Here is a 12,977-nt window from a genome sequence, read left to right as displayed (position 1 = left end):
GGGGTATTCCATGTTGATTCTGGTGTTACCAGGTAGGCTAGATGTTTAGGACAAACAGAGTAAGTTGCATAGAAGCACTGCATGTTGAAGAGTGACTCTTTCTGTGAACACATGCACGTACAGAATCTCTACAAAAACAGTTGTTCACGCAGCTGGCTGTGTTTCAGAGTGGGTAATATTTGGTTTTTGTGTGTTGTACTCTTAAAGGAACTGTATACATTTTTAAAGAGGTATTTACTTGTTCTGTCTCGTTTAATTGCTGTAAGATTTGTCAGTGTGCTTTCCTATGAGGTAGTTAATCTGGTCTTGGTTCATTTAGGTGGCAGTTCAGAAGGTTCCTTGAAGAATCGCTCAGCATTCTGTAGTGACAAGCTAGATGAGTACCTGGAAAACGAAGGAAAGCTGATGGAAACAAGTATGGGATTCTCTTCTAGCACGCCCACTTCTCCTGTGGTGTATCAGCTTCCCACCAAGAGCACCAGCTATGTGCGAACACTAGACAGTGTTTTAAAGAAGCAATCCACCATAATTCCATCCACATCTTACACATTCAAGCCTGTTTCTATGTCATCTACCTCTAGGAAGGCAAAGACTCAAAACAGACAGACATCTTCAAACAGAGGAAAGTCATCTTACAAGCCCATACTGCCTTCACCTTTTTCTGCCAAGCAGAAACAGAACCTTTCAGCATCAGGGGAAAAGGGTGCTAAGTCTCTCTCAAATAGCAGTTTGTCTAACCAAGCAGATAGTTTCCTGGTGCCAGCTCTGGATGAAAACATACTACCAAAACAGATAAGTCTTCGCCAAGCACCGCAACAACAACAAGGAGCTCGTCCGCCAGGTTTGTCTAAATCTCAAGTGAAATTAATGGACTTGGAGGACTGTGCTCTCTGGGATGGCAAACCACGGACCTACATTACAGAAGAACGAGCAGACATTTCTCTGGCAACCCTGCTTACAGCTCAGGTAGATCCTTAGTTTCGTTCCTTTCTGTACTGTTGCTTTTCCAATGCTTTGCACTTAATGAAGCTGCCTATAGATGCAGAAAGTAAGACTGAAGCTGGTAAGAGGCGGGTTAAAGCATGATGTTCCTTTTGTCTTGTGACCTTTTCGTTGAAAGCTGAGAATTGTTGCCTTAACAGTATGTGAAAATACTAATTGTTTTAATAGCATATTGAAACGAATCATTAGTTGTTAATTACCTCAAAATTTCCCCATAAAAATTTCTGGTTAGTACGATTGCTATTCAGTAACTGCACTTCCTTACTGTTTGTCACTTTTTTTCAATAAGACTAACTCAACTCCCCCCCCATTCTATTTTTTCCGTATAGATAACAAATTTTCTTAGATAAACCATATAGTTGTAGGGCTTATTCTAAATGAACTTCAAATAGCAATTTTGCGTATGCTTGATTTCATCTTTCTAAAATTTCAAGTGTATACTAACTGTCTAAAACTTTTTTAGGCTTCTCTCAAAAACAAACCTATCCATAAAATAATTAGACGACGTGCACCTCCTTGCAATAACGATTTCTGCCGACTGGGTTGTATATGTGCCAGTCTAGCACTGGAAAAACGTCAGCCTACCCATTGCCGCAGGCCAGACTGTATGTTTGGGTGCACTTGCTTGAAGAGAAAAGTGTTGCTGGTGAAGGGGGGATCAAAACATAAGAAAATACTGAAAAAGGCTGTGCGTGGAAGTCTTGTGTTTTATGGAACACAAGAAGAACATCAAGAGGATGAAGATGCAGCAGAAGAGGGTGATGGAGAAGAAGATGAGGTGAAGCAGAAAGATAAGAAGAGGAGAAAAAAAGTGGAATACAGTGAGTGTTGCTGGGCAAAAGCAATTTCTTTGCTTTGCTGAAATTACCTGTCTTGTCATGGAATTTATTTAGGTCATAGTAAATGCAGGAATGGGAGCAAGCTCTGAGACCTCTGCAACACCTGTTTTGGTATAACAGACAAGCAGGAAATCACACCTTTTCCCTTTATTATTACAATCTTTTTGGCACTACTGAGGAGTTTGTCTTGTTCAGATAGCTAGCTTCTTTTTAATAATTTAAACTTTTGCTCAACTCTCCAAACATCTTCAGAGACTAAGGATATGAGATAGCTGCTACTATAGCTGTTGATAATCTTCACTGTCGTAGCGCTCTTTCTCTCCCTCTTACCAAGTGAGCATCTATAGCGCCGTATTTTCGATTCCTGTATACAGCAGCAAAATTCACTGACTTCAGTGGAAATACAGTAATTTGCATTAGTTTTAGATCTGGCCTAAGGTATGCTCAGAAAAGTGATAAAAACTGACAAGGTACATTTTCAGTTTCTTTCTAGTAATTATTTTAGCACTGGAGTAAATAAATTGTTTTGTAGAGCTGTGTTATAAAGTATGTTTTTTGGATGTTAGTCTTTTTTAATGATTTGCTGTCAGCGAGGATCACCTATTTTTTAGTGTTTTTCCTTATCTGCTATCACAGTCCTCCTGAGAAACAGTGAGTACTTTAGAATCATTTTAATTTTCATTTCCTCTTATTTGTGGACAAATCCCTGTTGCTTTTGGCTAGAATTTGAGACAGGAAAAAACTCCAGTAGTGATAGCACAAGGGATGACAGCTTTAAACTGAGAAGGTAGATTTAATTTGGGTATAAGGAAGAAGCTCTTTACTCAGAGGGTGGTGAGGCAGTGGAACAGGTTGCCCGGAGATGCTGTGCATGCCCCATCCCTGGGAGCATTCAAGGCCAGGCTGGATGGGGCTTTGAGCATCCTGGTCTGGTGGGAGGTGTCCCTGCCCATGGCAGGGGGTTGGAAGTGGGTGATCTCTAAGGTCCCTTCCAACCCAAACCATTCTGTGATTCTCTGATTTTCTGGCATTGTGAGTTAGTGATTGGTACATGGTGAGGCCTTAGATTCACACTAAAATTTCTGTTATTGCCCTGTTGGGTTATTTTTCACTTAAATGTTTTTTTTTCTTTTTTGTTCTAGCTATCTGTGACTCAGAGCCAGAAAAGCCAATCAGGAATTGTCCATTGTGGGTGAAAGTAGAAGGTGAAATAGATCCAGAACCAATTTACATCCCAACACCATCTGTTATTGAACCAGTTAAACCTGCAGTACTGCCCAGCCCAGAAGTCTTGATTTCTACCAAACATAGATCTTCCAGTGGAGTGAAAACAGGAAGAGTGTATACTCCTAAACCCAACCCAGTGGTAAGAAGGGAAAAGAGATATGTTGGATTTTTTTTCTTTTACACTGAAAATTCAGACAAACACTGCCAAAAACTTCTGTATGTTTTAGATAAAATTGAGATGGAAGCTTAAGATCCGCTGCTGGTAGGTATGTTGAGTTAGGATGAATTGACCGTGTTTAAGTCTTCAATTCTATTAATCTTCTGTTGGGAATTGAGTGTAGCAATACACAGGTAGCAAAAGGTGATAATGATTTGCTAATAACCTCTCTATTTTATTTTTTTAAAATGCAGTAATATATGCTATTCTGGGAAATATTTTGGGAAATTCTAATATATGCTATTCTGGGAAAATGATTGCTTGTCCTGTAATGTTTGTATAAGTAACTAGCTGTATAACGTAGCCTGTCTAATTAATTAATTGAGGAAAAAAATTGTGATACAGACACACAGGGTTCAGTGTAGTTGTGGAGGCTTACTTGTTCTTGCTTGTGGCTTTGTAGGAGCATTGTAGGAGACTGTTTTTGCCTCTCCCCTCACCTTTATCTAACAAAAATAACAACAGCAGTAGAGGAAGAATAGCACTAGGGTTGAGTCTAGTTATGTTTAAAGAACAAATATATCAGAGTTGCTATTTAATGTATATTAGTTAAGCAAAGCGTAGCAGTTAAGACACTCTCCCCTGTTTAGAAAAGCATCTAAATGGGATTTTTTTTTTGCTGTTTTTCTTCCCCCATATAAAAGAGTATATAGTTTGGGAGCATGATGTAGTCTGGTCTGTGATATTAAGAAACCAGAATCCGCTTTAAATGCTAGAACCTTCTTTTGACTTCTGCTATTGAAGCATTCTGCATCCAGAATGGAGAGGTTTTCTTTCTTTTTCTTGGGTAGATTCGAGAGGAGGACAAGGATCCTGTCTACCTGTATTTTGAAAGTATGATGACTTGCGCAAGGGTCCGAGTATATGAACCTGGGAAAGAGGAAAAAAAGCAACACAAAGACCAAAAGGATTCACAAAGTTCTTTTATAACGGTAAAAAGTCACAGTGTATCCAGCATGTATCATTTAACAGGCAGAGATTGGGGAAATGTGAGGAATTTTTCCCCAGGAACTCCTACATGACATGAAGACCTGGCTTTTATTTGACAGTGATAGAGCTGTAGAATCTAAATCACCACTCAGTGCTGGTAAACTTGTCTTGTTACCGTGATAGAAATTGTCTTGTCTGTTGAAATTCATATTATCACGTTTGCATTATCATGCGAGGCTTAAATGCTTGTTGTTAAAAGAGCTGTTCTACGATGAAGGTTGTGTTACTGTCAAAGGTAGAGTATGCTCCGTGGTTCTGGGTGATAGATGAACTAGTTTATGTTGTGATGCGATTTTATTGTGGAAGAGGATACACAAGATGAGAATTTTTCTTACATTTCTTTCCTTCCACAGATGTATGAACAAGAACTTCAGTCTTCTAAGAAGGAGTCTTCGAAGAAAGAATTATCTAAGAAAGAGTCTGTTAAGAAGGAATCTTGTAAGAAAGAAACCTGTGAGATAAACAATGACCCTGATAAATTCGGAGGTAAGAGCTGAGTCTTGAGTATAATTCAACCACTTGGTAGTTCCTTGCTTTAAAAAAGTAAAACTTAGTTATTGATGAAACAAAAGTTCATTTGCCCAGGGGAGTTACTGCAGCAGTTGCCAATAAAAATCTTACAATGTGCTTGTAGTTTCCTGTTTTCTTAAGCAGTTGTATGTGTGTCATGTGGGAGATACAGCAGGCTAAATATCCACTACTTGCTGTTGTTCTGAGGTTAAGATGACCGGTATTGCAGTAGCTTGTTTAGCAGTGTAAGAGAGTATTACATAGCAGACTTGTCGTCGAGAATGGTTATCAGGTACTTGTGAAGGAATGGAGACCACAGGGTGTTGGATGTTGTGTCCCGTCCACCCTCCACCTACATTACTTTATAGTTGCTGAAAGATTAATAAATACCTAAGTGGTGTTGTGAGGCCAGGACCTTTGTGTTCTCCACCTAGAACTATATGGGACAAAGAAGTGTCTGTACTTTATCTGGAGCTGCTGGGTGTTGAATTCTTTTTAGCTCAAGCTGAAGGGTTGAGTTGGATTTTTGCAGTACATTAAATATGATACATATAAAGCTGTTGAGGTAGTCTGCCTGGACTTCAGCAAAGCCTTTGACATGATCTCCCCCAGTATTCTCCTGGAGAAGCTGGCAGCCCATGGCATGGACAGGCACACTCTTTGCTGGGTTAAAAACTGGCTGGACGGCAGGGCCCAGAGAGTGGTGGTGACCGGAGTGGAATCCAGCTGGCGTCTGGTCTCAAGTGGTGTTCCCCAGGGATCGGTGTTGGGGCCCACCCTCTTTAATATCTTAATTGATGATTTGGGTGAGGGAATTGAGTGCACCCTCAGTAAGTTTGCAGATGACGCCAAGTTGGGGGGAAGTGTTGATCTGCCAGAGGGTAGGAAGGCCCTGCAGAGGGACCTGGACAGGATGGGTCGATGGGCAGAGGCCAATGGGATGAGGTTCAACAAGGCTGAGTGCTGTGTCCTGCACTTTGGCCACAACAACCCCATGCAGTGCTACAGGCTTGGGGCAGAGTGGGTAGAAAGCTGTGCAGAGGAAGAGGATCTGGGGGCATTGATTGATGCTTGCCTGAACAGGAGCCGGCAGTGTGCCCAGGTGGCCAAGAAGGCCAACGGCATCCTGGCTTGTATCAGGAATAGTGTAGCCAGCAGGGCCAGGAGGTGATCATCGCCCTGCACTCTGCTCTGGTGAGGCCCCACCTTGAGCGCTGTGTTCAGTTTTGGGCCCCTCACTACAAGAAGAACATTGAGGCCCTGGAGTGTTTCCAGTGAAGGGCTACGAAGCTGGTGAAGGGCCTGGAACACAAGTCCTATGAGGAGCGGCTGAGGGAACTGGGGCTATTTAGTCTGGAGAAGAGGAGGCTCAGGGGAGACCTTATTGCTCTGTACAGCTACCTGAAAGGAAGGTGTGGGGAGCTGGGGGTCGGCCTCTTCTCACAGATAACCAGCGGTAGGACTAGAGGGAATCGCCTCAAGTTGTGCCAGGGGAGGTTCAGGTTGGAAATGAGGAGACATTTCTTCTCAGAAAGAGCACTCAGGCATTGGGACGGGTTGCCCAGGGAGGTGGTGGAGTCACCGTCCCTGGGAGTGTTTAAGTAAAGGTTGGACGTGGCGCTTAGGGACATGGTTTAGTGGGTGATTGGTGGTAGGGGGATGGTTGGACCAGATGATCTTGGAGGGCTTTTCCAACCTTAATGATTCTGTGATTTTTTATACTGGGTTTGAGTTTGTAGTTCATAAGAAGTAGGTTAGACATCTGTGTTCTCTTTCGGTCTGAAGTAGCCCAAATCATATTACGAATCTTAAAATGAGGCATATACTTGAGGCATTGTGTCATCCACTAATGAAGTATAGCTGCCTTTTTGAGCTGATATTTTTTCACTGTTTAATGTATGCAACAGCACTCTGTGTTTAAGGTTGGGAATGGAAAAATAATGCAACTAGTTGAAAATGCTGATGAATTGGTAGGTCAAAATGAAAAAGTCCAGGACACAGGGCTCAACATCCTTACAGTTTTGAAAAAGTAACATTGGATTTCTAATGACAGCAAAAGGTCATGCTTCTGTTACACATCTTCCACAAAAGACAGTTCTGCTGGCAGCTTGTTTGCCCCTAATGCCCTTATGGGACACTCGTCCTTTGCTGACTCCAACGGAAATGTGCCATCTCTTGAATAACCAGCAATGCTTTCTGCTGCATGTTGGTGTTGCTTGGAGATGTTACATCCATATGCTGAAACAACCCAGCTTTGTTTAGCTTCTGAGATGCAATGGGATACAACCTAGTATGGCTGCAGGGAATGAACTGTGAGAAATAGTTACATTAGTTTTGCATTTTTTGCTTGTTGTGAAGCTCTCATCTGGAAAGAGATGCTTTGAACACTTCTTTTTGTTGCCCTGCATCTGAGACAAGGGTGGAGGTGGGCAGAATAAAACTGTTTGAATATCCAGGTGATTAAAATGCCATAGTATTGCAGAAACCTATTTCAATTCTTTCTCAGAGAAAAGCTGGTGGTCTTCCCATAGTGAGGGGGACTCTGCCTCCTATGTTCATCACACCACTCCTGGTGGACCAACCAAACTTATCGAGATTATCTCTGACTGCAACTGGGAGGAAGATTGCAATAAGATCTTGACCATCTTGTCACAGCATATCAACAGTAACATGCCGCAGTGCCTCAAAGTGGGTAGCTTCATTATTGAATTGGCTTCGGAATACAAGGCCCAGGATGAAAACAACCCTCCTGTGTACTCCTCCAGAGTGAAAATTTCAGTGCCATCCTACCAGGACAAAGATGAAAAGCTTGAGACACCTGTCTTGGAGACTCCCGATAGTGGAGTGCCGTCATGCAAAAAAACAGAAAATCTAAAGTTCTTGCGGGCAGACACATTGGACAAGCCACGGGAGAAGTTGCATGGGGGCAAAGGCTTGCCTTTTTATGCAGGGGTTTCTCCTGCAGGAAGGCTGGTTGTCTACAAACGCAAAGCTAATATGAGCCCCTCAGGCTTGATTCAGGTGGGTCCCTCTGCCTTTACTGTGGAGATTAGATTCAGTTTCATCCAGTGTCCTAGAACCCCTTAAAGGGGAGAAAAAACACTCCTTAATTTGCCTACCTAGTCTTTAGCCTGTCCAAACAAGGTTTCTTCGTATCCAGTGGCGTTTCTGCCTTTCCATAACTTTGTCCCTTTTAAGATTGACACAGTAACAAGAAATCTGATTGCGAGTCTGAGCTTTGGTGATTTAGGGAGGCCTTTTGGGTCTTGGTGGCCCAAGTACAGAATTTTTCTCAAGATCTTCTTGGAGCTTTGGAAAACTCCCTGCAGGTGCATTGACAGATAATTCCAAACGAGTGGCTGTTAGAAGCCACAGAAAGAATATTTTCAGAGGAATTTTGTACACTGGGACAAAACTTTAAAAGGGAGCTGTAAACATTAAGTTGCTTTTTGCTACAGTTACTGTTATTCTTCCCTAATAGCCTGTGTCATCTTTGAGGATATGTTGGTCATCAAGAGACTTCATAATCCTAAATTGAAAGTGAGTCATTTCTCTGCAGTTTCATGCTGCCAACTTGCTGTTATGAATTGGTGGAAGGAGCTGTAGGGCTAGGATGTCTTTCTTTTTCAGAGATATTTTGTGGTTATGGTAACACCACTTTCACTGGAGGCATATGAATCAGAAAATGAGAAAAAAGAGAAGCTTAGGGAGAGATTTCCTGTTTTTTTGATAGTTGATCAGTAAAAAGAGTAAGGACCTTTTTCATTACAGAGTGTTAAATATTTTTGGCTTTTAGAGGGTATTAGCAAACAACCCGAAAGTAAAACGCAACAATACCAACCAAATCAGTGTGAAACTTCCCATTGACAACTAGGCTTACAGCCTGCTATCCAGGAAAAAACAGGTTCTTCTTTCCTGTGCAGTCAGTTACAGCTACAACTCTGATATGAAGTTAATCAACTGATAATACCTTAATTTCAGTATCAAGTGACAGTACAGGTAAGGAAAAAAAGCTGACAGAGCTTTTGCAAACTTTAGAGTTTTGTCCCAGTGTATGTGACATAAGTATTCTTTCCTCTGTAAAGCTAGGTATTGATTAGGTAGGAGAATTCTATCTAAAATTGTCCTTGAATTTGGAAAAACATTTTTACTCAGGACTTTAGCATAAGTAAAGGACAAGAAAAATATGTGCTAGCTTCACTGTACTTAGTTTCAGTGATTTCTCATGTTCCTTTGGACTCTACGGTTCTATGAGAGTCCAAGAAGTATCTGATAGCTGCATTACAGAGGTAATAGAGTTGCTTGAAGTTTCCCCTGGGCAGCGAGGTATTGAGGAGTTCCCATTCTGAATGGCAATGGGTTTTTTTTGGTTTTTTTTGAAAAGGACACTTGGAAGTCCCCTGGATTGAAATGCCTCTCCAGAGGCAGTGAATTAGCATTCTTTTCACAAAATTTCCCTTTTCCACTTTTTTCAGGTTAATGATAAAAGGTATCCTCAGGCCAAACTGCTTTTGGGACAGATGGGGGCATTACATCCTGCCAATCGGCTAGCTGCTTATATCACAGGCAGGCTGCGACCCACAGTACTTGATATCTCAACCCTCAGTACTGTGATCTCCAAGGTAGCATCCAATGCTAAAGCAGCTGCTCCTGGGACACCATCAGTCCAGGTGCCCGCAGCATCACCTCCCAAAACTACATCTTCCACCAGCACTACTTCAACCCCCACTGTGACGACTCTGAAAGCTCATGTCCCAGCACAGAGACAGATAGGTAGGTTGGAACTTATTACTGTATTTTGAATTGCGTGAAGCTAAAAAAAAAAAAAAAAAGCGAGTGTACAGCATTGCTGTTGATTTCTTTGCAACAGTGCCTGCTGCCTTTGGCTGAGTTGCCACCTAAACTGCCTCTGCAATAAATAACCTCTTTAAAGCAGAAAGTTTTGTTTTGACTTCAGAATAAGACTGCAAATGTTGACTTTCAGTTATTTTACTAATACTACTAGAGCGTATTTTCAAGAGACAAGGAAGAATGGATGCAGACACAGTGCTAAACTTGGATTTTTGTTTTGAGTTTTCTTACTGTGATTTTTAATTGCTTTTCATCAAACATTGATTGAACTTAAAATGAAGGTTAAAGTAAAAGGATCACTCTAATCTGTGGTTCTTCACTGTTAGTTTTTTTGATGTCGCACTTACAATTGGAATTCATGTGACCAGCAAAGATGCATGAAGCAGCACAGTGAAAGACAAGATGGTCCAAATCTGGATTAGCAAAAGAACAGGTGTGCAGCCAATAACCACACTGACCTGTAATCTCATTGGATTTCACAAGCTAAACAGGGTTGGACTTAGTCAGCACTTTGAGTTAAAAAAAAAAAAAAAAGGAATATCAGAAGAAGCATGTGGTACTTGTGTCTGAGTTGGTACTGAAATGGTTACCCAGCATGGCAAGAGAGGAAGTTGCTCTTAAATACTGTGTGTAGCATGAGGTTTAAAAAAATAATGTAAATGAAGATCTAGTGCCCATCCACCCATTCCCACATCTTCGTTAAAGATCTCAAGAAGTTTTGCAAGAGAAAAGGATGTTACCTGTGTCCTGGCAAAATGTTGATTTTGATGAATTTTTCTGTTTCTTTCTGCCTAGATGTTCCTTGCAGTGTAAATGGTTGTGTTGTTTTTCATTTCCTGTAATAAAACCTGTTGGGTTAGGTATTTATGCAGTATTGGAAAGGTGGCTGCATTTCATTGATGGGTGAAGCGATCATTGCATATGTGATTTAAATATTCTGGCACAGCCTGAGCTAAAGATGCTATCTATGCACAGAAATAACTACAATACATAAGTTGGGCTTGCCCAATAATTTCTGCATTGTTGTACTGTATATCCAGGTTCTACTCCTCATCTGTAGGCATCTGGAGTGTGATGGAGATACAGTATTCTGATCCCTGGAGAGCACGGGATGAGGGGAAGGAGCTTCCCAATAGTGGTTATTTCCAGTTGGTTGAGTTTGTCCCATCCAGTCGTCAGCCGCACAGCTGTCACTGCGATGAGAAGGGGAAGTGGCAAACCTCTCTTCCCCCTTCCTCTGTGGCTGTGTAACACATGGATACAGTTGAAGGGGGATGAAAATCAAGAAGCAGTGAAAACAGGAAGATCATAAAAGCTGTTAGGGGAGAAATTTGACATATTTAGAAAGTAGTTTGAGCTCATGATTTTGCCTAGCAATTTGTTTGTTCCTAGTTTTATGATAATGTAATACCTCAAGACCTCATTCTGGCCAGGAGGAAATGTAATAGCATGCTGTAGAAGTAAAATAAAGCAAATATATTTCTAATATGTAAAGCATATTCAGGATAAACATAAGGGTTTCAAGTTAATTAAAAGGTACTCTTAAGGAGAATGGAGGCCCAAATTCATGCTGAAATGACAGTTGTAGCACCTCATGAAAGGCAAAGAGGGAGTTACTAAAATTTTGACCTGCAAGTTTTTATTTGCAGCTGCTCGACCCTCTCCTGGTGGTGTGTTCACAAAGTTTGTGATGAACAAAGTTGGAGCTCTGCAGCAGAAGATTCCTGCAGTGAGCACTTGCCAGCCTCCATCAGGGCCGCCGCAGAAGTTCAATATCAAGCCAACACCAATAATGGTTGTTGCTCCTGTGGTTCCCTCACGGCTGTCTCCAGCTCAGTGCACTGTCTCTCCTGGGGTCACTACAGCCATCACCACTTCTCCCGTAACTGTAGAAAGCACCAGTGTGGCAGCATCTACTGTGACTGCTCCTAGCCAGACAAGAGCTAGTGAACCTGCCTCCGCTCCTCCTGCAATTACAGTTACAGGTGCTTCTGCAACACCTGGAATCAACACTTGTACTACTTCCTCGCCTGCCACTCCTACTGCCACTGTGAATATAACAAAAGCGACTGCCATTGCTGCACCGGTACCAACGGTAACACTCGCTACTGTAGTAACAACGCCAACAATTACTTGTCCTGTAGTCACAACATCCACTTCTACAGTTGTGCTAACAACTGCAGTAGCTACATCGGTGGTGACCACACCAACTTCCTCCATCAGCTCTGTTCCCATTATATTATCAGGAGTTAAGTCAACTCCCTCACTGGCTCCAAAAAGAGGTAAGGCTTGGGTGCTTTGGCCTATTCCTGCAGACGTTTGCTTTTTTCCTGCCTGGCTCATAGTTGGAACAGTCTGCAACTGTAAAACCTACTTTAAATATAGATACACTTGCCTCACCCTTATTTCCAAAATAGGATGAGAAATGTAATCTCTTGACTTGCTTGTTTTACTCCAGCCTAAGCCAGTAGAGAAGGAAAAAATGTAGCTGTGTAGTCAGTGATTGCTTTGAAATGAGCTGGAAGTCTTGCATCATTTCTTGTCCTGTAGAAATGTATAGTGCACTTACCGCTATGACTGCTGCAATTTCACTGTTGGCGTAGAATCGAATTAGGTACGGAATTACCATCTCATCTTTACATGGAGGTCTTCTGATTCGTGGTTGAGAAAGGTCGACAGAACTGCATGAAAAAGCATGTTCTGGCCTGGCTTGTTCAGTTCAGTGTGTGTTCTGTGAATAAACATATGAAGATACTGGTGTAATGTGCCTTCACGTGGTCAAAGATCTAGTTGCTTCCAAAACATCTGTGCTTGTTTTTTTAAGGATAATGTCTGATTTGTAAGATGTTTTCTTAAGCCGATTTTATGTAACTTTTCAAAACATTTCAGAAGATGCTGCTCCACAAGCTCTAAATAAGACGCCCCCAAAGATCTCTCCTGGAACAGAGAAACGTGCAGGACCTCGATTGCTGTTGATTCCAGTGCATCAGACGTCTCCTACTCTGCGACCATTAAACAACATGCAGCTTCCTCAGAGGCAGAGGATGATCCTTCAGCCTCTCAGGAGCCCTGGTGGTGTGAACTTGTTCAGACATCCTAACGGACAGATAATTCAGCTTGTCCCCCTGCATCAGTTTCGAGCTCCAGGTACCCAGCCCGGTACCCAGCCCAGTGCCCAGCCCAGTGTGCAGCCAGTGATGTTCCGCAATCCAGGTAAAAAGTCTGTTTTCTTTCTTGACTGAGTAGTGTCACCTAGAAATGCTGTGTAATATCACCTCTGGTACTCATTTCTCCTGTTAAAACCAATAGGGTCTAATTTGGTTCTGTGTAAGTAAAGAACA

At 41.9% G+C, this 12,977-nt stretch overlaps 1 protein-coding gene across 16 annotated transcripts in view; it reads left to right on the top strand.

Annotated features, from left to right (window-relative positions):
• Positions 1-12,977, top strand: part of MGA (MAX dimerization protein MGA) — a 66,019-nt gene that overhangs the window by 25,611 nt on the left and 27,431 nt on the right. For 11 of the 16 annotated variants that reach the window (XM_083837397.1, XM_083837394.1, XM_083837406.1 and 8 more), the window contains exons 8-16: positions 320-966; positions 1,466-1,823; positions 2,984-3,207; positions 4,077-4,217; positions 4,629-4,761; positions 7,292-7,806; positions 9,261-9,558; positions 11,286-11,918; positions 12,526-12,849. In XM_083837397.1, the coding sequence (XP_083693523.1) occupies positions 320-966; positions 1,466-1,823; positions 2,984-3,207; positions 4,077-4,217; positions 4,629-4,761; positions 7,292-7,806; positions 9,261-9,558; positions 11,286-11,918; positions 12,526-12,849 (3,273 nt within the window). The remainder of the gene's footprint in view (positions 1-319; positions 967-1,465; positions 1,824-2,983; positions 3,208-4,076; positions 4,218-4,628; positions 4,762-7,291; positions 7,807-9,260; positions 9,559-11,285; positions 11,919-12,525; positions 12,850-12,977) is intronic. The other 5 variants (XM_083837398.1, XM_083837396.1, XM_083837403.1 and 2 more) reach the window with 4 other exon arrangements.

Source organism: Anser anser, assembly GCF_964211835.1.
Source record: "Anser anser genome assembly, chromosome: 5".
Lineage (NCBI taxonomy): Eukaryota > Metazoa > Chordata > Aves > Anseriformes > Anatidae > Anser > Anser anser.
Note: the sequence above shows the minus strand (reverse complement) of the source record. Positions and strands in the feature narration are given on the sequence as shown.